The sequence below is a fragment of the Pseudorca crassidens genome, chromosome 2 (assembly GCF_039906515.1).
Source record: "Pseudorca crassidens isolate mPseCra1 chromosome 2, mPseCra1.hap1, whole genome shotgun sequence".
Taxonomy (NCBI): domain Eukaryota; kingdom Metazoa; phylum Chordata; class Mammalia; order Artiodactyla; family Delphinidae; genus Pseudorca; species Pseudorca crassidens.
The window spans coordinates 11,575,579-11,600,166 of record NC_090297.1 but is presented as its reverse complement, the minus strand read 5'-3'; the positions used below and the strand labels follow the sequence as shown (position 1 = coordinate 11,600,166).

The following is a 24,588-nucleotide window of genomic DNA, read 5'->3' as shown; positions in this document are numbered from 1 at the left end:
CAGGGACCTGGTGGCATGTTCTTAGACATGACACTAACAGCATGATCTATAAAAGAAAAAAATAACTACCTGGACTTCATCAAAAATTAAAACTTTTGGTCTGTGAAATATTCTGCTAAGAGAATGAAAAAAGCTATGGATGGGAGAAAATATTTGCAAACCATCTATCTGACAAGGGACTCACATCTAAAATACATAAAGAATTCTCAAAACTCAATGGTAAAAAACCAAACAATTCGATTAGAAGTGCTTAAAAGACAGGAAGAGATATTTCACCGAAGAGGATATGCAGAAGGCAAATACTATTGTACATGAAAAGACATTTAACATGACTATCGATTTGGGAAATGCAAGTTAAGACTATGATGAGATACCACTACACACTTACTAAAACGGCTAAAATGAAAAACAGTGTTTATGCTAATTGCTGGTGAGGATGTGTCTCATACGTGGCTGGTGGAAATGAAAAATGGTACAGCCACGCTGGATAAGCCCGGCCGTTTCTTTACAAACCGAATATATATTAACATATATGTTAATCCATGCAATCATACTCCTGAGCATTTATTGCAGAGAAATAAAAACTTATGTTCACACAAAAACCTGTACACAAATGTTTATAGTAGATTTATTTGTAATAGCCCCAAATGGAATCAAAATGTCCTTCAAAAGGTGAATGGTTAAACATAGGTGATACGTCCACACCGTGGACTATTACTCAGCAATAAAAGAACAAGCTAATAACCTAAATGGATGTCAAGGGCATTACACTGAGTAAAAAAAAAAAAAAATCAATCACAAAGGTCATACATAAATGATGAAAATTATAGAGACGGAGAACAGATGAGTGGTTTTAGGGGCGTGGGGACGATGGTGGGAGGAGGAATTGTGACTATAAAAGGCATATCACAAGGGACATCTCTGATGATGGAATACTTCTGTATCTTGATGGCCACACACAAATCCACACGTGGTAAAATGGCACAGAACTCCACACATGCTTCATGCCATTCTCTCTACGATTTGTGCATCTATAATTATTTCAAAATAAAGTTTTAAAAAATCTGTCGAGTGAAGTCTGAGAGAGGTCTGCCTTTCACAGTCGTAAAGGGATTCCATTGCATTTCTCTTTCTGCTTCAATATTTTAATCCCTTTCAAAATTTTAAAAGGCTCAAAGCCACTGTTTTTATAATTCCTTACTTACAATTTCTTCCAACTTCCTTGGCTGTCAATGAGCTGGGAATGTGGACCAAGCCACAGCTAATTCAGAGAATGAAATGAAATGAGAGAGCGCTGAGGCCACGCCCGGGGCTTACCCTGATTTACTACTTGGAGGTGTGGGGGCGGGGGACGGCTCCGAGGGGCCCACAGTCTCCAGAAGCGCTGGAAAGGGCGAGAGGCCATTGCTCAAGCTGGGCACTTCAGGTGGCCGTGGCTGCCAGACGCGGAGCAGGTGAAGGTCAAGCATCAGCTCTACGCCCACCTTCCAAACCGCGCCATCAGGGTGGGACACTGCAGACACAGTCAGCAAAGGACAGAGGGCCCATCGCACTTTGCACTGTGCTCATTCGTACCACATGTGCCAGGGAGACCCAGCACATGCGGGGACTGGTTATAGGTGGCACACCGAGGAAGGCTGGGACTGTTAGCCAGAGGCTGTGCTTTAGAAGAGATTGGAGTCCACAGAACAGTAAGGACTTTTGGTGGCGTGAGGGGTAGGGAGGGTCGGGGACTGGGTAGGAAGAGGTCTTACCTCTAAAACAAGGTCTGAATCTTCATGCTTTCCAATCGTAGTGCTTTTATTCAGGACAAAAAAGCCTTCTGCGCTCTTTAGATAGGCCCTCATACTCTCTGCTTCCCCTATAAAAGGTTTACAGAAAACAATTCTGTTAGAAAAATACAGTCCTCTAATTATTCAATATCATATTTAGAATGAATGGAATACACCATAATGTCCACAGGAGAAGTCAGCAGAGGTAGGAGTGGATAGCTGGATTTAACAGTGATCACAATTAGAATTCCTCACATTTTTAAGACTGTCCTTTTAACAGTGATATCCGGCATAGATGAGCTTGGTTCTGATCACAAGAGGACATCCTTTATGTAACTCAGAGCACAAACAAGCAATAGCAAAAAAAAAAAACCCAAACAAATCTGAATTCCACTGATAACCGCTCTCCACCTCCCATTAAGCTTAGTTTGGGGTTAGTTATCTGACAGAATCAAGTGCTCAGTGTTACTAACCCACCACTTACTAGCTCTGTGACTCTGGGTGAGTTACTTATTCTCTCTCTATGCCTCTGTTTCCTCATCTGTAAAATGGGGCTAATAATACTCTGTATCCCAAAGAGTTTTGTGAGGATTAAATGTGAAGCATCTAGAATGGGGATTGCTACACTAAACCCCCATTTGTCCTACTGTGATTATGACTGTTATTAATCTTGGGCTTCTGAACTTTGACTCAAGGAACCGCAACTTCTACAGAGCTTCTTAAAGTGCGAAAGAGTCAGTCATCAAGGAAATGGGCATTAGAAGATACTTTCTTTTTAAATCACTGCATTCCTTCATATATTTAGGTTAAAAAAAAAGATTTCCAAAGACAAAATATCAAGATTATAGCTTGGCTGTACGGTCAAGACTCTGTACATATCTTTTCCTGGCATTTTATTATGAAAATGTCAAACACACAGAAAAGTTGAAAGAAGAGGATGGTGAACTTCTATATAACCAACACCCAGATTCTACAATCGACATTTTGCTATATTTGCTTTATCACATATTTACCCATCTATACCTTTTATATTTTAATGCATTTCAAAGTAAATCCTATACATGTTTTTAAAATTTATTTATTTATTTATTTTTGGCTCTGTTGGGTCTTCGTTTCTGTGCGAGGGCTTTCTCTAGTTGCGGCAAGCGGGGGCCCCTCTTCATCGCGGTGCGCGGGCCTCTCACTATCGCGGCCTCTCTTGTTGCGGAGCACAGGCTCCAGACACGCAGGCTCAGTAGTTGTGGCTCACGGGCCTAGTTGCTCCACAGCATGTGGGATCTTCCCAGACCAGGGCTCGAACCCGTGTCCCCTGCATTAGCAGGCAGATTCTCAACCACTGCGCCACGAGGGAAGCCCTATACATGTTTTTTAAAACATAAAAATTTCAGTGACTTCAGTAGGTTCCAAGACGTTGATGATAATTCACATGGTATTTGAATCCTGATCCATCTCAATGCCATGTCAAAGGAAGTTTCTTTTCTTTTTTTTCCATTTTTTTTTTTTTTTTTTGTGGCTGTGTTGGGTCTTCATTGCTGCATGCGGGCTTTCTCTAGTTGGCGGCGAGCAGAGGCTACTCTTCCTCACAGTGCGCAGGCTTCTCATTGTGGTGGCTTCTCCTGTCGTGGAGCATGGGCTCTAGGTGTGCAGGCTTCAGTAGTTGCAGCACGCGGGCTCAGTAGTTGCGGCACGCGGGCCCTAGGGTGTGTGGGCTTCAGTCGTTGTGGCTCGTGGGCTCTAGAGTGCAGGCTCAGTAGTTGTGGCACACTGGCTTAGTTGTTCCGAGGCATGTGGGATCTTCCTGGACCAGGGCTCGAACCCCTGTCCCCTGCATTGGTAGGCGGATTCTTAACCACTGAGCCACCAGGGAAGTCCCCAAGTCTCTTTCAACTGAAAGGTCACTGAAGTGTGAAGTTGTTAGACTGTGGATAAAAACAAAAATCATCTAGGTGTGACCGTAGAGGGTCTCCGGTCTGGCTCTGCTTTCCATCAACATTTCCATCATCATTTCATCACTGAATCCCTACTAAGTGCCAGGCACTGGGCTATCCTTTTACACACATGGCCTCTTTTCATCCTCAGAACAACCCTGCGAGGTAGGTGTCAGGATTGTCCCGCTTTACAAATGAGGAAACTGAGACTCAGAGAAGTTACGGTCACACAATAGTAAGTGTGTGACAACTCTGGGCCTTTGCATGTAACCAGTGTACAAACCTCCATTGCTGCTGGTGGGGCAGAGTAGGGGTGGGGGAATTGCACTGTCTGCTGACACTTGGGACATGTAATAAAAGAAAGTCCTTGAAACCAGCATTCTATCCTCTGAAAGGAAGATGAGACCCTACGTCAGGGTAAGAGAAATAAAAATAAGCAGGATAGTTTATATTTGTAAACTTTGAGGCCTGTGGATGTCCCACAAATATTGATGCTTTTGGGCTTCCCTGGTGGCGCAGTGGTTGAGAGTCCACCTGCCGATGCAGGGGACACGGGTTCGTGCCCCGGTCCGGGAAGATCCCACATGCCGCGGAGTGGCTGGGCCCGTGAGCCATGGCCGCTGAGCCTGTGCATCCGGAGCCTGTGCTCCACAACGGGAGAGGCCACAACAGTGAGAGGCCTGCGTACAGCAAAAAAAAAAAAAAAAAAAAAAAAAAATATATATATATATATATATATATATGCTTTCATATAATGAGAAATAAATTTTATTAAGTTCGCTGTCATGTATATAGGGGAAAAGACATTTCCTCTTCCCAAAGAACCATGCTCTGTTGCCCTCAGTTATTAATTTTCAATTGCAGAGAACCATGTTATCAAGCAACACATTCAAGTCGAATTAATCTAAAATGTAAACTTTCAAGAAATGTCTCTTCTGCAGGAAAACCACAGGAAACGCCGCTCATCTAAAACTTAAACTTGGATAATGCGCATATTTGTGTTTTAGCTCTCACCCCAGACGTCCCCAAGGCTGGGGTCTTCTCTCTGCTCAGACGTCCCCCCTTGGGGCAACCACCTGACCACTCTGGCTAAAGGCACCCTCAGTCATGTTATTCCCCTGTTGGTTTTCCCCTGCTGTGTTTCCTTCCTTGTACTTATCATTCTCTGACATGTTCTGTTCCTTTATTTAGTTATGCTTGCTGTTTGTTTCTCTTTCACTAAGATATATGTTCCTGGAAAACCAGAACTGTGTTCATTTTGTTAAGAAGCGATTCTTCATGGGTATTTTGTGTTTGTACCCATCTTCAGAGCAAAGGCATTGAAAGATTTTGTCTTGCACTAACTTTCCGAGAATGCTTGTACGGCAAACAGCCTGGGAGGATATAGGTAATGTTTATAATAAAGATAACGGCTCCTTCTGGGGCAAAAGTTGGGCAGGTTTGCTAGCAGCCCCTTTCAAAGATTGCAGTTTCCTAAGTTTGGAGTTCCTTACCTGGCACACAGACCCACTGTGGGCACAGCATCCACACTGGCTGTTCTGCACCACCCCGAGGGACTTTCCGGGCAACAGAAACCAATGTGCATATGCAGCTCTGGCTGCCTGTTATGTCGGCTGTGCTGTGAGTAATAAAGTTCTTTGTTTCTGGCCCAGGAGTCTCTTGTCTTCTGCCAGGAACTATAAGCTGGGCAGGCTCTTACTAACTTTCAAACAGGGTAAAACGTCAGACCCTTTGCAGTTCCTGCCAGTTCTGTGCATTACCCCTTCTCCAGGGTAGGGGGCGGTGGGGGGGGGCAGCACCTGACACATAGTAGGTGCTTGGTAAACACTTGCTGAGTGAATGAAAATACAAACAGACACCTCAAAGCAAGTCAGTACAGCCAGCTGGCTAGGAAGTTTTGATAGTAACCACCTTTCATTTTTCCTGTCCGTATATATCTTAGATGACTCCTTGGAAAACCTAAATTCTCTCTCTTTAGCTTTTGGATTGGACAATATTTCTCCACCTTAATTTTGCCCTGTGCATCGCCTCCTTGCCTGAAAACACTGTAAAAGTAATTTGAATGTGTTTAGCTCTGTGAACTCGTTCTTACTCAGTGCCATGGAGCACCAGCCACGGTAAAGAGCAAGAGCTTCAATCATCTGCATCCCCCCTGACCACTTTGGATGGCTCAGAATTGGGATATAGGAGCGAACTTTCTTTTGAGGTTTACAGTGGCCTCAAAGTTCCTTAAAGAAGGAGAGTTCAGGTAAGGGGCGGGGTGTGTGTGTGTGTGTGTGTCTCTGACCATTGGGTGGGTGTTGTCCATAAATCAGGGGAAACTGGGGTTCCTCTCTTAATCCCAGCTATACCCACAGGACATCCAAGAGCTGGTGCCCAGGAGAGGCCTAAAGCTCCCGTGCCGGCTACCTTGGGGGGCGAGGTAGGGGCTGCACTTAGGAAGGAACGGCTGGTATTGGGGCACCTTCTCTGGGGGTGCTCCTGGCGACCCGAGCCTGGATCAGAGAGTTCGGACTCGGGTGCGGCCGGGTCCCCTGCCTACCCCAACGCCCTTGACTTCGCAGGGCTGGCCTCCTCCGGCCCAGGTTTCCGCCCGCCGCCTCCTCGCGCGCCGCTCTCACCTGGCCAGAGGAAGAAGCCCACGCCTCGTCCTCCGCCGAGAGCCCTGACCGCTCGGGAGGCGCCGGGCCCGCTCTGGGCGAGGCCGCCGGGCCGCACTCCCGCGGAGTCTCCAGCCGGCGGCCCACAGCCCGCGAGCGCCGGCCCGGCCTGTGTACGCGCGTCGCCACGGCAACGCCACCCAGCCGGCCGTGCTGGTGAGGGGCGTGGCGTGCGCGGCGCCAGAGGACGAGGGGCGGTGCGCTGGGAGCACCCGGCCAATTACAGCCCGCTGCAGCGCTGCGAGCCCTCCCCGACCTGCCGCGTAGAGGTCCCCGGCCCCGTTTCAAGGATGGGGAAACGGGTTCAGTGTTCACATAAGTAGCCCAAAGTTTTACAGCGGGGAAGGAGCAGACTCAAGAATCCTTCCTACTGACCTTAGCTCTAGACTAGGTGCGTTGAGGAGGGGGTGGTCAGGCGTGGGAGGGTAATGGAGCTGAACCACGAGAAGCTTGGAGGTTAGTATCCCCGTCCCACCCGAATCTCTAGTTCTCTCTGTTGTGGAGGAGAAAATAGAGTAAGCTGGGGGGACCATCACTTCTGGGGGTGGGGGTGGAGATGGGAGATGGATGGGGTGGAAGGAACAATTTTGAAAGAATGGAAGATTCTTCCACGTGCTAGGGAAAGGGTATTTACAAGCCCACAACCTTACTGTTCCTGTCCTTCCCTGTCAAAACTCACGTTTATTCATTCATGTGTTCTTTACTTCAACAAACATCACCTGAGTCCCTACAAGTGTCAGACGGTGGCCCCAGTGTTGACCTGGATCAGATCCTTAAGAAGCCCCCCCGCACCCACCATGGGCACGGGACGGGGGGGAAGGAGCGTGTGCAGAAGACATGCAAATCCCAACTATCTCCCCTCACCCCATGTCACCTTTTTCAGATCAACCCTTTTGGTGTGGGAGCAGCACAGCCCCGCTGACTACCTACAGAATGCCTCATTTCCCTGGCAGGAAATGACTGACAAGGTGCCCCAAGACAAACTCAAAATATTCATCTAAGAAAGATGAAAGATGGCAGACTCCACTCTAGTCAATTAGAAGAAGATATAAGAGAGAAAAATCATGGAAATCGATATGGGATGGAATATATGGTAAAGATGCTCCCACATGCCTAGAGGCTCTTAGAAATGCGCATTCCCTGGCACAGACCTCAGAGATTCTGATTAAGCAGCTCTGGAGCATGGTCCAGGAATGAATTTGTTGCATTCTTGCAAATTCCTTGTTAAAACCTTGGCAAAAGCTCAGGATTTATTCAACCCCGCAGTTGAATCGCAGAGCCCTCCCAGAACTTGTCCCTGGAAATCTCTTCCAGGCCCTCAGTCTGCCTGGAAGGTTCTGCCTGGGTTAGTTCCTTTCGACCAGAAAGACCCTAGGAAAGTATGAGGAGTGACCACAGAGGCTGGGGCCCTGAGTGGTAACTTCAGATGAACAGAGAGGGTCAGGCTCAACTCTCCAGGCACATTTCTGCCTCAGGGCCTTTGCAGTTACTGTTTCTTCTCCCTACCAGGCACTTCCCCCAGGGATCTCCTTCAGCTCCTTTAGATTTTTACTCAAATATCACTCTATTTAAAATGGTCTTGGAATTCCCTGGCGGTCCAGTGGTTAGGACTCGGTGCTTTCACTGCCCGGTTCGATCCCTGGTCCATCCTGCAAGCCCCATGACGCCACCAAAAAAACCAAAAAAACATGAATAACAAAACAAACACCTCATGCTATTGCTCTTCCCTTCATCTTACCACTCCTCTAACGTGCTATTTATTTAGTTTCCTTATCTTATTTGTTGTCAGTCTCCCCACTCCCAACACCCCCCTGCCCTCCAACTTAAGCTCCATGAGGGCAGGGATTTTTTTTCTCTTTTGTTCACTACTGTATCACCAGTACCTAGAACAGTGCCTGTATGAATGAATGAGTGAATGAACAGGGGCAGCCCTTGCCACCCGCCCACAGCCTTGCCTCCTACCTCTTGAGCTGCTGAGCTGAACTGTCCTTACCCCAGGACCTAGGCTTCTGTAGCCATGGCCCTCCCCAGCCCCACCCCCATCTCCATGCTTGTCTTCAGTGTCATTAACATGAGCACAGAACAAAACCCTGCTCACTGCCAGCCAGACCCTACGGAGCCCATGAGGCCAGCCTGGAGCCGGAGCAGCCCACGGCCCCCTGATAGGCTTGGGAGAGCATATTTGCCATTAGTCCATCTCTCAATGACGAAATACAAAACAGAGAACAAAGCTGACATTCAGACTCCCTGGAGCAGAAATTGCCAACTCTTGATTGTATCCTGCCGCTCCCCACAGGTTGGCACCGTCATCTCAAAGGGTGTGTGAAAGTCTTAAAACCCAGTTCCATGTCATCTACTTAAATTTCAAAAACAGAAAATAAAATACCCCAATAACTCATGGCTTTATAATAGCATGTCCTGGGCTGAGTGAGAATTGTACTTTGCAATGATGGGGTGTTAAAAATACTGCACCTGGGGAATTCCCTGGCGGTCCACTGGTTAGGACTTGGTGCTTTCACTGCCGTGGCCCAGGTTCAATCCCTGGTGGGGGAATTAAGATCCCGCAGGCCACGCGGCATGGCCAAAAAAAAAAAAAGAGGTTTCTGGAGTATATGGGCTCCTTGGTGATGCCTGTAATCAAGCAATCTTATTGAGCTCTGGGTGGCTACCAAGGCTGTACTGTATCTCCATCAGCATCAGAATGCTGGTGTCTGAAAGGCCTGGGTTCAGGTCCCAGCTTCGTCGTTCCCAGCTGTCCTCATAATACTGGAGTGAGTGATGTTAACTCTGGGCTTTCCACCTGCAGGGCACTGTCTCAGTCCTTCCTGTGGATCATCTCATTTAATCCTCACCATAACCTGGGGCAGTAGGTGTGTGTGAAACCCCTGGAACAGTGAGCTCAGCAGAGAAGCACTCAAAAATGTCGTGATGGGTATTATTTCTATCAAATCACTCCCACTTGAACAGGAAAATAAGGCTCAAGAGACATGGAGGTATGTGCCCAAGGTGGCACAGCCAGAAAAAGATTTGAATCTAGATGACTGTGATGGGAAGGTATTTTCCCCCGGGGACTACAGGTGACAGGTGTCACAGCCACGAGACACCCATGCTCACCACCTGCTTTCCCTCAGCCCTGAACCATCTGGGCTTCCGGCTGTCCTGAAGTTTCGGCAGTGCCCGCAGCAAGAGGGGAAGGGTGCTGAGGCCAGGAGGGGGTAGCTGGGGCTCGCCACGGACCTCTCCTGCCACCCACTGGGCTTCTTCCCTGCAGGACCTCTGCCCCATAAAATCTCATTCGGCCGCATACCTTCCCTGGGCTGTCCTCGACTGGGAGAGCCCATCCACTGTGCCCCCTCCCCAGACCTGCTTGTTGTCTCCTGCATTCCAACAAGAAATGAATGCTGGCCTCTGGCCCGGAAGAGGTAGGGAGCTTGCCCAGCCTTTAAGGGGTAAGAGAGAGCCAGGGAAAGAGCTGGAACAGGAGAAAGGGAGAGTAAAAGAGAGAGTGCTCGAAGAGCAGGAAGTAGCTAAGCTGTTGAGTAGGGTGACAGATGAGAGAGCAAAGGGCCACTAGAGGCTCCACAGCCCATTAATAACCTGACCCTATGGGCTAAGGAAATGCAGGTTTTTATACACACACACACACACACACACACACACACACACACACACAGGTTCACAAAAATAAATTCAAACCACAAAATAACAGCTGGTAACTGAGGCCTTCTGCAGCTGTGCTCACCCGCTTCCCCTGTCAGAAAATGAGAAGACACCCAGGTTTTTTCTCAGATAGAGACAAGGCTGGTTGGGACATTCATCTCTTGCAAACCAAAGCTTTGCCAGGGGGATTCCCTGGTGGCACAGTGGTTGACAATCTGCCTGCCAATGCAGGGGACGCAGGGGACGCGGGTTTGAGCCCTGGGCTGGGAGGATCCCACATGCCGCGGAGCAACTGGGCCCGTGAGCCATGGCCGCTGAGCCTGCGCGTCTGGAGCCTGTGCTCCGCAACGGGTGAGGCCGTGATAGTGAGAGGCCCGCGCACCGCGATGAAGAGTGGCCCCCGCTTGCCACAATTGGAGAGAGCCCTCGCACAGAAACGAAGACCCAACACAGCCAAAAATAAATAATTAATTAAAAAAAATTAAAACAAAACCAAAAAGTCACTCTCTCTAAAAAAAGAAAAAGAAAAAAGAAAAAAAGCTTTGCCAGGGAGGCCAGTCTGTATGTTCTGTTTGAAAACTGCAGATGAAGGGTGCTGATCCCACCTCTGATGGGCCTGGTTTTGTTTGTTTGTTTGTTTTATTCTGTCTGTACCTCACTTCTCTCACCTGTAAAATGGAGGTAATAACAGCATTGACTGTAAAGATCAAATGGGTTAATATGTGTGAAGTACTAAACTGTGCCTGATACCACAGACTCCTTCTGTGCATGTCCGCATTGCTGTCTGTCTGTCTGTTTGTTTTTGTTGTTTTCTTGATGATGTGGGAGGACAGCACCATCTCAACCCGATCACAAACATCCTGGGGAGAACTTTGATTTACATCGTCTCAGTCCCAACCCAGAGCAAACTTGACCTCTGAACACTCGCCTATCATCTTGCTTGTTGCCCAGGGACCTTTCTGGGTGTGGGTGTCAGAGGCAGGCTGAGCTCCTCCCCTGATCACTGCTAGAGGGGTTCTGAGAATCCAGCTGGTCTCTGTGGGTTGGCACCTGCAGGACAACTCTGTAAATTCGACTCCCAGGCATCCAGGCAAGTCAACCTCCACTACTTTTTTTTTTTGAGATTAACAATGAACCATTATGAATGAGGTTAACCAAACTAGCTAATATTTATTGAGGCTTGTTAGGTACCAGCCGCTATGCCATACACTGTTTTATTTAATTCTTAGCCCAACCCATTTTACAGAAGCGGGCTCAGAAAAGTCAAGTAACTTGCCCAGTTACAAATCTTGTAAGTGATAGGTCCAAGATTTGAACCCTAGCTGTTTGACTCCAGCATACTGTCTTTTTTGTAAACTTTTGTTTTCAAAACATAATATACATCTCGAAAAGAGCACAAATGATAAGTGTACGCTTGAAGAGTTTTCACAAAGTGTATGCACCCACCCTAACCAGAACCCAGATCAAGAAGCAGAACACCACCCCCCACCCCCGCCCCTCCAAGAAGTCTCCCTGTGCTCCCTTCTGGTTACCCCCTCCCGCTTGTCTGACTTCCAATCATAGATTAGTTCTGCTTGCTTTTGAACTTCATGTAAATGGAATCTTACAGATTCCATTTGCTGCCTGGTTTCTTTCACTCAACTATGTGAGATTCGACCACGTTGTCTGACGTAGCTGTGGTTCATTCATTCTCACTGCTGCGTTGCATTACACTCTGTTATCTATTCCTGCAGAACAAATTATGGCAAACTTAACGGCTCCAAAAAACACACACTTATGTCACAGTTTCTGTGGGTCAGGAATCCAGGCACTGCTTAGCTGGGTTCTCTGCTCAGGGTCTCTCCCAGGCTGCAATCAGGGAGGTGGCCAGGGCTGGGGTCTCATCTGAGGCTCAGCTGGGGAAGGATCCACTTTCCAGTTCATGTGGTGGTTGGCAGGATACAGTTCCCTGCGGGATGTTAGTTAGTCTGAGGGCCTCACCTCCTTGCTGGCTGTTAGCCAGAGATCCTGCACTGTTTCTTGCCATGTGGGCCTCTCCATAAGGTGGCTTGCTTCATCAAAGCCAGTGAGAGTCCATAGAGAGAGTCTCCAGGCAAGATGGAAGTTACTATCTTCTGTAACATAATCACAGAAATGACATCCCCATCACCTTTGCAGCATCTGATTAGAAATACAGTACAGTCTCAAGGGGAGGGGACACAGAGGTGTGAACACCAGGGATAATTGGGGGCTATTGTGTATACCTTTTTGTATGCACATGTGCACATATCTCTTGGGTATATATCTAGGAGTAGAATTTCTGGGTCACACGTACGTCCGGCTTTACGAGATTCTGCCAAACATTTTTCCCAAGTGCAGGTACCCTCTACACTCCCTCAGCAGGCTATGAGCTTCCCAGTTAGAGCACATGCTTTAAATACACTCCTCCCCTCTCTCCTTACAGAAGGGGTGTTTGAGCTGGGGCTCTTTGGGACGACAGGTCCTAATTCTGGCCCCATGTCAGAATCACTGAATTCCCGGGCCGCTATTTGAGGGCTCAGATACAAACTGGAAGGTCCACTCCACGAGGCGAGGATCCCTGTATCCTTGGTGCCCGGAGCAGTACCTGGCAGGTAACTGGCACTCAATAAATGTTTTTTTGATTAAGGGAATGAGTTTAGGAACTATTGTTCAAGAGATGGACCCCAGGGCGGGTATGAGCTGCTTAAATGGGAAGGAAACTTTGTTGTGTCTGAGGCTGTGTGCGTTTTTCTGGGAAGAGGGCCCAGAGCCTCAACCAGATATGTCTCCAGTAAAGGTTAAGGGCCGCTGTGATTGGACACTGTCCGGCTTAGGTATTTTATCACATGAAGAAAGAACTGGTCCCGGGGTAGGAGGCATGGGAACAGTGGACAAGGTCCCACGGTCCTTAGAAGTAAAAAGCGAGACAGTGCTTGCCTGGGGTGGCCCATAAACTGACACCTTGCTTGTTTTGACCTTTGACCCATGGTAGCTCTTTTGCTACATCTAGCAAATGGCCTCCTGGGACCCTCCCTGTGTCTGTCTGCTGAGCAGAAAATTCCAGAAGGCCTCGGTGCCCTGAGTTTCCATCAGTGGCAAGTCAACATGAGCCCTAGCTTTTGAAAAACCCTTTCAATCAATAGAACGCCTTCCAGTTTATCTGGTTTGAGATGACCTCATCCTTTGTCACCTTCTCTCTTGTTTTCTGGAGGGTTCTCAGCGTCTTGCTGCTGTCTGCATTCTTTTCTCATGTGAACAGTGCACCTATTTTGGGCATTTTGTCGTTGTTGTTTTGGGTCATTCCCGTCACACATTTTTTATATTCCTTTCCAGTCAGATCAACCTCACGCCTCTCTAGACATTGCTTCTCAGGTTTCCTCTGAATCATTTCGTTTGGTCTAAATATGTCCAGCTTTTCCTCCTTCCTCACTGCACGCCACAGAGACCCTCTCTTTTCCCCGGAACAACTGTTCTTTTCTTTCTAATCCCTTACCCACATCCTCATCTTTCACCATGTTTTCTGACTTCTCCTAAGAACTGATTGTTTTTTGAAACTTAAGCCTCAAATATCATCCCTTCTAATCTGGGTCTGAATTTGGATCACGAAGAAGCAGGGGAGACAGGAATGTTGCTGGGTAATTAGGATCCTCAGCAGAAGGGCTGAGTGTTCATCGGGGGGTCAGAGGGGCCTGGGAATGGAGGGAGAGGTATCTTCTTCTGCCTGGGGTAGGGCTTAGGGTGGGGTTGTCAGGAAAGGCGCTAAGAAAAAAGGAACCATTTGACTTGAGTTTTGAAAGATGAGTAGGATTTCAGGAGGTAGAGCAGGGAGAGAAGAGTATGGTACAAGGAAGGAGCAGTGGGAATGGAGGCTAGAAGATGAGAAATAAGAGAAGCTAGGTACAGTAGTACAGAAGGAGAGGGGTGGCCAGGTGCTGAGATTGCAAACTGAAGGTCCATGGTCAGCCCTCAGATATGTTTGTCTGGCTTTCCCAGTGTGTTAAAAGACTGTTAATTAGTTGCTGAAGGGATAGGCCTCTTTCTGTGGAGTGACAGAGAAGCCTATTCAAATTGTCTTCAGCATGAATGCAAATTCACCGATTACCAAAAATGAAAAGTCTAGAGGGAACCTCTGGGTTCAGGCTCAGATGATTTCATGAGGCCTTGGCCTCTCTCCAGCTATCAGGGATTCTTTTGACCATGTGGATCCAACCTTAGACAGAATCTCTGTATAATGGTCACTAAAAGGCTGCCAAAGCTCCAGCCCTTACATCTTCTCAGCTTTGAATTCCATAGGGAAGGATAAGAGTCTTTTTCCTAAGCTTCCCCCAATGGCCTCACTGCTTCTCATTTTCTCTGGGTGGGTCACAGGCCCATTCCTGAGCCGATTATTGTGGCCCAGGAGACTGCTCTGCTGTGATTGGCTGAGCTTGAGCCACATGCCCATCCCTGCAGCCAGAGGTGGAATCAACACCGTCTCTGAGAAACTGGACTGAGACTAGGAGAAAGGTGTTGTTCCCAAAGGGGAATCGTAACACCATAATATTTTAGAAGAGAGGTGAATTGTTATTAGGTGACAAAAACCAGATGTCTACCACAGTAGCCGACATGTACAGATCATTAACATCTGGATTTATGCCTTTTTTTTTTTGGAAAATGGGAATATCTGGCAATACCTGGACTCTCTTCTTGTATATAGATCAACAGTCTGCTGGGGCTGAGAAGAGGCTCCCTCCTTAGATACAGCCTATGTTCTGCCTGCCCAATGCACTGCTCACATTTCCTCTCTGGCTCCTGGAAGCACTTGAATTTTTACTGCCAGCATAATTTGATTCTGTAAATAAATCTGTTTTTCCCACCAGAATGGAAGAGCCAAAAGTACAGGGGTCAAATAGCTCTCCTGTGCTCCCACAAACTCCTGAGGACAAACGCCTGGCCAGTTTTTTTTTTTTTTTTTTTTTTGGCGGTACCCGGGCCTCTCACTGTTGTGGCCTCTCCCGTTGCGGAGCAACAGGCTCCGGACGCGCAGGCTCAGCGGCCATGGCTCACGGGCCCAGCCGCTCCGCGGCATGTGGGATCTTCCCGGACCGGGGCACGAACCCGTGTCCCCTGCATCGGCAGGCGGACTCTCAACCACTGCGCCACCAGGGAAGCCCGTCTGGCCATTTTTGATAGTCTCATTCCTTGATCATTTTAAAAACCTTCTTTTAAAAAAAATATTGAATACATAGTGATTTTAGAATCTGTTATCTGATAATTCCAACATCTGAAGTCTTTGGGTGGGAGTGGCGGGGGGGGGGGTGTCTCAATGTCTTGTTTGTTGTTTCTGCTTACTCTGGCTCATACTGACTTATTGCTTGGATGTTTAGTAATTTGACTGTGATCTCATTTTGATTGAACTTAATCTGTGGGAATCCTGAGGGGTCTGATTCCTGGCTGCTTTTCTCTCGGAAGTCTTTTTTGCTGGATGCCGGGGATGCTAATAACCTCTGAACACTGACATTTATTTCCTCAGCTTGGAGTTTTCCCACTGAATACATGGAGTATAAACTCGAGCCCCAGCCCCACGTGTTTACAAACCTTCAGGGTGGTCATCATCATCATCATTATTGTGGCCATTATTAGTTTTCCCCTCCAGAGCCACATTGAAAACTACAGGTTTTCATAGGCTCCCCTTTCTGAAAGTCCAGAAAAAAAATTTTTTTAAGCCCTCCTCTTGCCAGGGGGTAGAGCATCTTTGAGGGTGCCGCTTAATACAGGCATCTTAGACTCGGTTAGCTCACTTTGCAAAGGCCCAGGGCTTCATCTCCCGTTTCCTGCACTTATGGCTTCCTCATTTGCTTACGTAATGGCTTCCTCATTTGCTTACGCTTTGGTTGTAGCTCACTCTGTTTGTGTTGTGTGTCTGTATGTTCCTTTGAGATTGCCTACATAAAAATTGTTTTTTATTATGGGATTTTGGAAACACACACAAAACTAGAGAAGAGTGCAATTAACTCCATGTATTCATCCAGCTTCAACATTTTCCCAATGTTCTTTCCTTCTTTTTTCTTCCTTTTTGAGTTTTTTTCTAGGTTAATTTGGAGCAAGTTGTGTCATTTCACCCATAAAGACATCCTAACTGAAAGGACTTTTTTTTCTTTACTTTATCCCTGCCTTGACATTATCACAGCTAAAAATACTTATAATCGTTCCTGAATACCATCTAATATTCAGTCCACGCTCACATTTCCTTGATTCCCTCAGAGATATCTTTTTTACTGTTGGTTTCCAGACAAGGTCCACACATCACATTTGGTTGTTATGTGAAATGTCTCTGAAATGTCTTTAATTCTGTAACAGCAACTCCCCGCCCCTGACCTTTTTTATCCCCCAGCCACTGATTTGTTGGAGAAACTGGGTCTTTTGTCCTGTAGAACATTCACATCCTGGATGTGGCTGATCACTTCTTCTTGGTTTCAGTTAACTTGTTCCTCTTTTCCCCATGTTTCCTGTAAACTAATAGTTAGATCTAGAGGTCTGAGGAGATCAAAGTCTTTTTGTTGTCCAGACGCCTTCATAGGCGGTACTGTGTGATCCGTCCAGCATCGCACAGTGAGCACATAATGTCTGGTCATCCCGTTTTTAATGATATTGAGATTGAACAGTAGGTCCAGTGCTAACAGACTGAGCCATCCATTACAAAGTCCCCAACAGCTTTTTTTTCCCCCAATAATTAACATTTTTAATTTTTAATTACGGTAAAATATACATAACATAACATTTACCATCTTAACCATTTAAAAATATACAGTTCACTAATGTTAAGGATATCCACATTGTTGTTTAACCAACCTCCAAAAACTTTTCATCATGTAAAACCGAAACTCTGTACCCCTTAAACAACTACTCTCCGTTTTCCCCTTACCCCAGCCCCTGGCAACCACCCATCTATTTTCTACTTCGATGAATCTGGCTACGCTAGGGACCTCATATAAGTGGAATCATACAGTATTTGTCTTTTTTTGTGACCGGCTTATTTCACTGAACATAATATCCTGAAGGTTCATCCATGTTGTAGCATGCATCAGAATTTCCTTCCTTTTTAAGGCTGAATAATATTTCATTGTGTGTATATACCTTGTTTTATTGATTCATTTGTAAGTGGGCACTTGAGCTCATCCATCAACTTTTTGCCTAATAGCTTTAGCATCCTTTGAGGATCATTGCCTGGATCCGTATTTCTTGTGGGGTCACAGAGTTGTGATTTTTTTCTGATTGTTATTCCGTTGGTCATTATTAGCTAGAATCCTTCATCAACCATTTTTGTTTATCATAAAATACAGTTGGTTCAGGAAAGGCAGAATAAAAGATTGGTTCTTTCCTTCTATGTGTCAGTATTCAAAGAAGCAGCTGCCAAAGTGACCAGTGAGTTTTAAAAAATATTATTAGGGGGCTTCCCTGGTGGCGCAGTGGTTGCGAGTCCGCCTGCCGATGCAGGGGACACGGGTTCGTGCCCCGGTCTGGGAGGATCCCACATGCCACGGAGCGGCTGGGCCCGTGAGCCATGGCCGCTGAGCCTGCGCATCCGGAGCCTGTGCTCCGCAACGGGAGAGGCCACAGTGGTGAGAGGCCCATGTACCGCCAAAAAAAAAAAAAAAAAAAAAAAAAAAAAAATCATTAGAAGTCTTCGATTTAAACAGTGTAGATGTGTTTTAATCCACTGAACTCATTATTTGGTTTGAGGCTCATACTATGCCACCTCAGGGGTTCATGCAGGTTGGCTCCTGCGTTTTTGTTTTTCCAGGTGGAAACTATGCAGTATTTAATTGTAACCACCTATGTTTGTATTGCATTGGTGTGGTCTTTAGACAAACAACTCTGCCTCTCAGTTTTCCTTCTCTGTACAAGGAAGTTGGACAAAATGAGCTCTAGCACGATTCCTATTCAAAACTCTCCCTTTTGTAGCATTTTCATTACATATAACATTATAGTTTAGTCATTTGATTCTTCCAGTCCTGTGACTGAATGCAGTTACCAACATCTTCCTTTTATAAACATGAAAATGGCCACCCAGCTGATACTGTTTTTTTTCTACTTCTCCATACTGCATTTCCCCCCAGTAGACTTAAAGCTGTAGCTCTCAGTTAGGGATATTTTGCCTCCCAGGGGACTTTTGACAATGTCTAGAGACATTTTTGATTGTCACACCTGGGAGGAGCTACTGGTGTCCAGTAGGTAGAGGCCAGGGATGCTGCTAAACATCTTACAGTGTACAGGACGCCCCCCCCCCACATAAATGCTCTCTGGCGCCAAATGTCATTAGTGCCAAAGCTGAGAAACCCTGACTTGAAGAAATCCATAGAGATAAAATCATATTGCTCTTACTTATATGTTTCAGTGAGAGGAAGTACATATAAAAATGTACACATCTGAGAATTCAGCTATACATGAAGCAGGACGATGAGATGGTCTGTTTTTAACCTACGCATAGAATTTAGTCATTTGATGTGCATCTCCTTACTGTTTCCCCTTCAATCTTATTTCTGGCTCCTATTCTGCCCCTTGAGACCTTTCTATTATTGGCCTGAGGGAAGATGAATGGACAATTTTTACTGCTTTCAGGTCAATGGAAAACTCTTAGGTCTTAAATTTATTTTTTTTTTAAACTCGGGAAATAAACATCAAAATCAACTTTTATCGTAAATAGCAGTTAGATTTTTTTGGTCCCAATTCCTCTTTGCCATTTTAATTGATGGAGTGGATATTTTCAATAAACTTAGCACTACCTTTCAAATTATTGCTCTCTTCCGCTCACGGCATCTCCTGTGAGATGTGTATTCCTGAATCTTTCTCTCTGATGCTTTTGTGCTGATTTACAAGAACCCATTTGGTGCTAAAATGAATTTATCATTGGCAGCTGCTAGAACGGTGTGTCCTTTCCTAATCAAAAAGTCAATCTGTGGGCTCATACTTTGAATCTGATTTTTAAAACAGACAACTAATTTGCCAGAAACAAAAAAAAATGCAGCTTTTATCTTTTTTGTGGTTGTTGTTCAGCTTTGAAAGAGGCAGCATGTAGATAAGGCAGGTACATTTATTTTTATTTTTGGCTGCATTGGGTCTTTTTTTGCTGTGCACTGGCTTTCTCTAGTTGCGGCGAGCGGGGGCTACTCTTCGTTGCGGTGCGCAGGCTTCTCATTGCGGTGGCTTCTCTTGTTGCGAAGCACGGGCTCTAGGCACATGGGCTTCAGTAGTTGTGGCACGCGGGCTCAGTAGTTGTGGCTCACGGGCTCTAGAGCACAGGCTCGGTAGTTGTGGCGCATGGGCTTAGTTGCTCAGCGGCATGTGAGATCTTCCCAGACCAGGGCTCGAGCCCATGTCCCCTGCATTGGCAGGCGGATTCTTAACTACTGCGCCACCAGGGAAGCACAGGCAGGTACATTTATTCACTTGTTTATATCAAATATTCACACAATTTCTCTTACCAACACATATATTCACAGCTTGTCAAGTTTTACCCAAAAAGTGAAGGAAAAAGCTTGCTCTTACATTATTATATGATTTTTCTCTCTTTTGTGTTTTGTTAAAGTAGATGCTGGTGATTTTTCTTGACTGGACATAATCATCAAGGATGCATTCTGAAATAAGTCATCTTGAGGATAAACACTAAGGATATTTTCTTGCGTTTAAAGTTCCCACGCACCTCCCAAATTTTATACAGTATTGAGCCTAGGTTATCTCTGAGATGCATGCTGTATTGTTTGACATTGGTTCTTTTTTCTGATAAGGAAGACCTATAGCCCAGAAGGGTTTTTGCCATAACTTTTGCTTCCCAAATTGCATTCTAGATCGTTTTGTTGTTGTTGTTGTTATTCACCCTCCATTAGTTCCAAGTATGCTTTTAAATAATCTAAAACTTCTCAAAATCAATTTGAGTTTGTAACTACTACTGACTCTTTTCTTTCCCACATTTTTTATATTACAATTAAATTCCAGGTTTTAATGCACAGGGTTGGGACTGGAGATAGAGAAAAGGAGAAAGGGAAGAGAAGTCTGTTTATATCATGCCATGGGGAATTTGATTTATAGTTCTGGATTGGGGAGGGATAGGAAAACAGTCTTTGTAAAAGACTGTTTCTTTAAAGGAAAATGGTAAGTACCACACTCAGACTGGTCTCCAAGGATGACTGTTTCCCACTTCTCTCTTATGGAACTGACACCGGGTGGCCAGGCTCTATGACGGGAATCCTCACCACCCAAGAGAATGGATTTTCCTTTGTCCAGGGCAGCGTTTTTTCAAACTCGGCCCCATTGACTGTGGGGTAGAGCAGTTCTTTGTTGTGGGGACTGTCCTATGCATTGGTGGCTGTTTAGCAGAATCCCTGCTCTCCTAGATGCCAGCAGCAGCTCCCCCTCCGGCCACTGTGACTTTGCCAAATGTCCCCTGGGGGGCAAAACCAATCCTGGTTGAGAACCACTGATCTGAGGTGAGAACATTCAGTTCTGGCGTTGCCTTGAATCCCTAACAGCGTCACTGCAAGTTGAGAACGTTTTGTCCCATGTTGCATCTGGGAGCTGGTCGGCTTGTATCAGCATGTCATCCACCTAACTGCCTTCCTGGAAAGTGCAGAGCTCCAGGGGTCTGATGACACACATGGCAGTCAGGCGGGTTGGCCCCGAGGAAACTCCTGTTGCCAGGGCTACGTTTTAAAGGTGTCTGGTGCACGTGTATGCATGTTCTCTCTAGCGGCTTTTCTGGAGAAATTTGCATCTGTGTATTGTGCGCTCGTATTTCCCTATCTTTCCCTCCCTCTCGGTCAGCTTGCTTCACAGTGTCCAAGGAGAGCAGGTTTCCTGACCACTACTCTCCTTCAGTTATTGGAGGATCTGAGCCTGATGTGCTGTGGCTCGCTGTCACGTACCATCCCATCTTCAGTCACTCTCGGACCTCGCTTCCTAGGCCAGCTGCATTGCTAAAAAGAAACCGGGGAATGGCTTTCTCCTGTCGGCTCAGCGTGAAAGGTGCTTCTGAATGGTCTGACGGTGCCTTGTGAACCACCACCCACACAGGTGGCAAGAACTTTGGAAAGCATCCACCCCTCTGCCATGAGGCTGTCATGAGGGGGTGCAGGCTTCCCATCAGAGGCACACGCTTCCCTGTCGGGGAGTGGACACAGGGAGGTCTGAGCTGGAGGTTCCAGGCGCCTGTGCCTGGCTCATCCTGGACCCATGAACTTGGTTCTACCCCGCTGCCCACCACCACCACTGTCAGGCGCTGGGCCATCTTAGTGGCTTGCCCTTACTGGTGATATGCGATCTGAATGCCACACAGCGAGAAAGCTAATGGACAACTTCATCAATGAGCTGTAGGACTTTGGACAACCCTTGTCTGCTCTGGGCCTGTTTCTCCCCCTGCAGAATATCAGATTTGAACCATCACCATACCCTGCAGGGTGTTCTGTGAAAGCTGACCCTGGAAGATGCTCTGTGGGGAAAAAGAGTTTCTGTGGCCAAATGGGTTTGGGAAATGCGACGTCATACGGCATCTGTTTGGAGATTCATAATGCGCACAGATATTTGAGAGATTTTCTGGAATTCTCTGCACCCAGATATCCATGTGGCTCACTCGTCACTTTTCTGCAACGTTATTTCCCTCGGAGACTTTTCCTGATGGCCCAGATCTGTGATCCCTTCTCATCTATCCTTTACCCTGCCTCATTTTTCTTCACAGCGCTTCTCATTTTCTGACATTGCATCCTATTTTTATTTATCGGTTTATTTTATGTCCCCCCTCCACCCAAAATGTGCCCTCTGTGTCAGCAGGGACTTGATCCATTTGTTTGCAGATTATTCCTAGCATGTGGCACATAGTAGGTGCTCAATAAAAATGTGTTGAATGAATAGACTTTGTTTAACTTGGAGATTCCCAAATGTAGCTAATCAGGGACATTTTCCCATTAAAATCCCGGCAAATGTGCTTGGGGACTCACCAGGAAGACGGTGGCTAGAATCCTGACGGCTGTGGCTCCTAGTACCAGCCACTTAGCTCTGAATACACAGACAACTCGGCGTTAGACTGAAAACAAACAAAACGGACGCCATGAGAGTTGCCATCACGTACCTTGAGGAACCAAGCCTTGTGCAAGGCTGACCCCAGGGCTGCCTCAACTCGTCTTACCTACGTGGCCCTGCTGCCGTTTTCCTGGAGATGGCTTTATGTGAAGATTCCTTGCAAACTACTGGTGGCGCCTGGTGGATTTTCCCAAAACACGTTTTCAGAAATGAGTGTGAGGCTCACACTTGGAGAAGTGCTTGAATCGTCAAGTGGTCTAGTCACAGCCACCACGTGGCAACTCCCCCCCGACCACCACCACCCGCACCCCCCCTCCCCCGCCTCCACTCTGTGTCAGGTGTAGCTTTGGCGCTTTGTCTGTGGTTTCCTCAGGTGCTCAAAATTAGGAAGCTCCATTTTGCTGGTGTAGAGAGGAAGGCTCAGAGGGATCAAATTATTAGCCCACGATCATCCTTCTAGGAAGCAGCAGTGCTTGGATTAAAACAACTCCTCCCCAATCGAAAGCCCATCTCTCGCCCTCTGCGCTTGCATACAGAACAGGGCTGTCCTTTTGTACCTCCACACTGAAATACTCAGCACAATTTGTCCTAGGAGCTAAATGGGCCTGGCCAGCGCCCTTAAGGCAACAAACGAGACCATTAATCCTCAGAAGGGCTCTTCGTGTGCTGCCCTTTATGGCCTGTGGTTTAGATTGATCCATCCATTTCCAGGGGTAAAGCTGTGTCCCATTTTCAGTTCTGCTCCACGGTTGCGGGTTTATTTTAGCTTTCCCATCTCACACGTGTTCATCCAACCAAGGCATCTCAGGACATGTGGCATCAAGCAACAGAAACCCACTGCAATTCATTTAAGCATAAGATAGAACTTTATTGAAAGTAGCCTGGGGCATCCTATAGGACAGTGAGTGAGGCCAGGCTAAGGAGAACCCAGATCTCTTTCTATGAAGGACTGTTTTCTCCGTGAACCTCTGCTTCATGAGTCTCGTCTTGCAGACCAGCTTTCTCTGTCACGTGGCTCCCTGGTGGCTTTCAAGTTTATTATATCCAGTGCAAGAAGCCAGTCCAAAATGACCATGGTCATTGTCACCCAAGGCCATTGGACCCACTTTGGGAAACACTGTCCAAGCAAGGACCCTTCCCGTGGAGAGCAGGGCTTCATGCTTTATCCCCAGAACCCAGAACGGTGCCCTGGCACATATCTGTGGAGCTCAATACTTATCTGTGGGTGGATGCAGTTGACTTAGCTGCACACACACATGAGGCAGCGCTCTGCACTGCAGTCGCAGTTGTGCTCCAACACGATCTTCTACCTCAATCATCTGCCTGTGGCTCCCCTTCTCAGAACTGTAACTGGTCTGAGAAAAGTGACAATCAAAATTGAGACCAGGTGGAGTATCCACTGCGGGCCCAGCGCTGCCTGATATGATGCAAAGGCAGGGCCCACCTTCAAGGACATGGGCTAAATTTAGGATCCGACCTTAAAAGGGGAACTTATTGGGAGGACACAGCATTTCTTGTGGAACCCAGGGGCAGAAGTACGCCTGGGCTTTCCGAGGGATCAGGACCAAAGACCAGAAAGTCATCAGGAGACAGCTATGTCTGAGGTCTCATCTTCATGTCTGCCTCTTTCAGCAGTCAGCTTCTCTCTGTGCTGAGGTACGTCCCCTGCTTCACTCACCTGTGGCCCCCTAATCCCTGATACCACATTGCCCAACCCAGGACCTGGGAGAGATGAGCCTAGCCCAGCCCAGCTTCTGATTGGTTCTCCTGGGTCAGGTGAACACATACCTATCGGCTGTGACTTGAGAGGGCGGAGGTCACATGGCACCAACACGGCTGCTGAGATGCCTCCTTTTGGGTGGGGTGGGAGTGCTAGGAGGGAATTTTCTTTGCTCTTTCATAGCCCTGGGGCCAGTTAGGGCCCATGAACAGGTGGGTGGCTTTTGATTTTTCTCCCCCGGCTCTGCCTTTCTAATATTTACCCTAAGAACAAAAACACGGTGGAGAGGAAAGGAAGGGCCAGGGTCTTTCTTCTGGTTTTTACCTTTTTAGCTTTTTTTGTAGTCAAAAGATAGAGAGCTCTGGTAAGTCTGAACCAGTGAGCAAGCAGGACGAGTGTGCCTTCGGGAATTTTGAGGTGAAAGTGACCTCCTGCTTTGGTTTTAATTTACTCTTGCAGATAACTTCCTTGTCTTCCTAGGCACTGCTCAGGGCTCCAGCCTACGTTACCATTCCCAGCTAACAGTCTCCCTGCCTTCCTTTTAGACGGAGGTGCGTCCATGCTCCACATTTTACGTACTAAACATCCATGAGCTATTCTCTGAACAACGTGAATAATTTTCTACTTGATTGTTTCCACACATGCAAAACAACTAAGGTCCTTCGTGCAATTTCCACAGCACTCCTGCCTTACAGGAAGAGCCCAGAAGTGTTCAGATCAAAGCGGGGGCTGGTCTCTAATGAGTTGAAGATGGAGCCCCGTGTTGGTTTGCTAAACATAGTAATGAATTCCCACAA

At 46.8% G+C, this 24,588-nt stretch overlaps 1 protein-coding gene across 1 annotated transcript in view; it reads right to left on the bottom strand.

The window, feature by feature from the left end:
* Window positions 1-24,588, bottom strand: part of LOC137215627 (transmembrane protein 51) — a 205,145-nt gene that overhangs the window by 132,426 nt on the left and 48,131 nt on the right. The window contains exon 2 of the mRNA XM_067721146.1: window positions 1,755-1,861. Within this exon, the coding sequence (XP_067577247.1) occupies window positions 1,755-1,847 (93 nt within the window). The 5' untranslated portion in view covers window positions 1,848-1,861. The remainder of the gene's footprint in view (window positions 1-1,754; window positions 1,862-24,588) is intronic.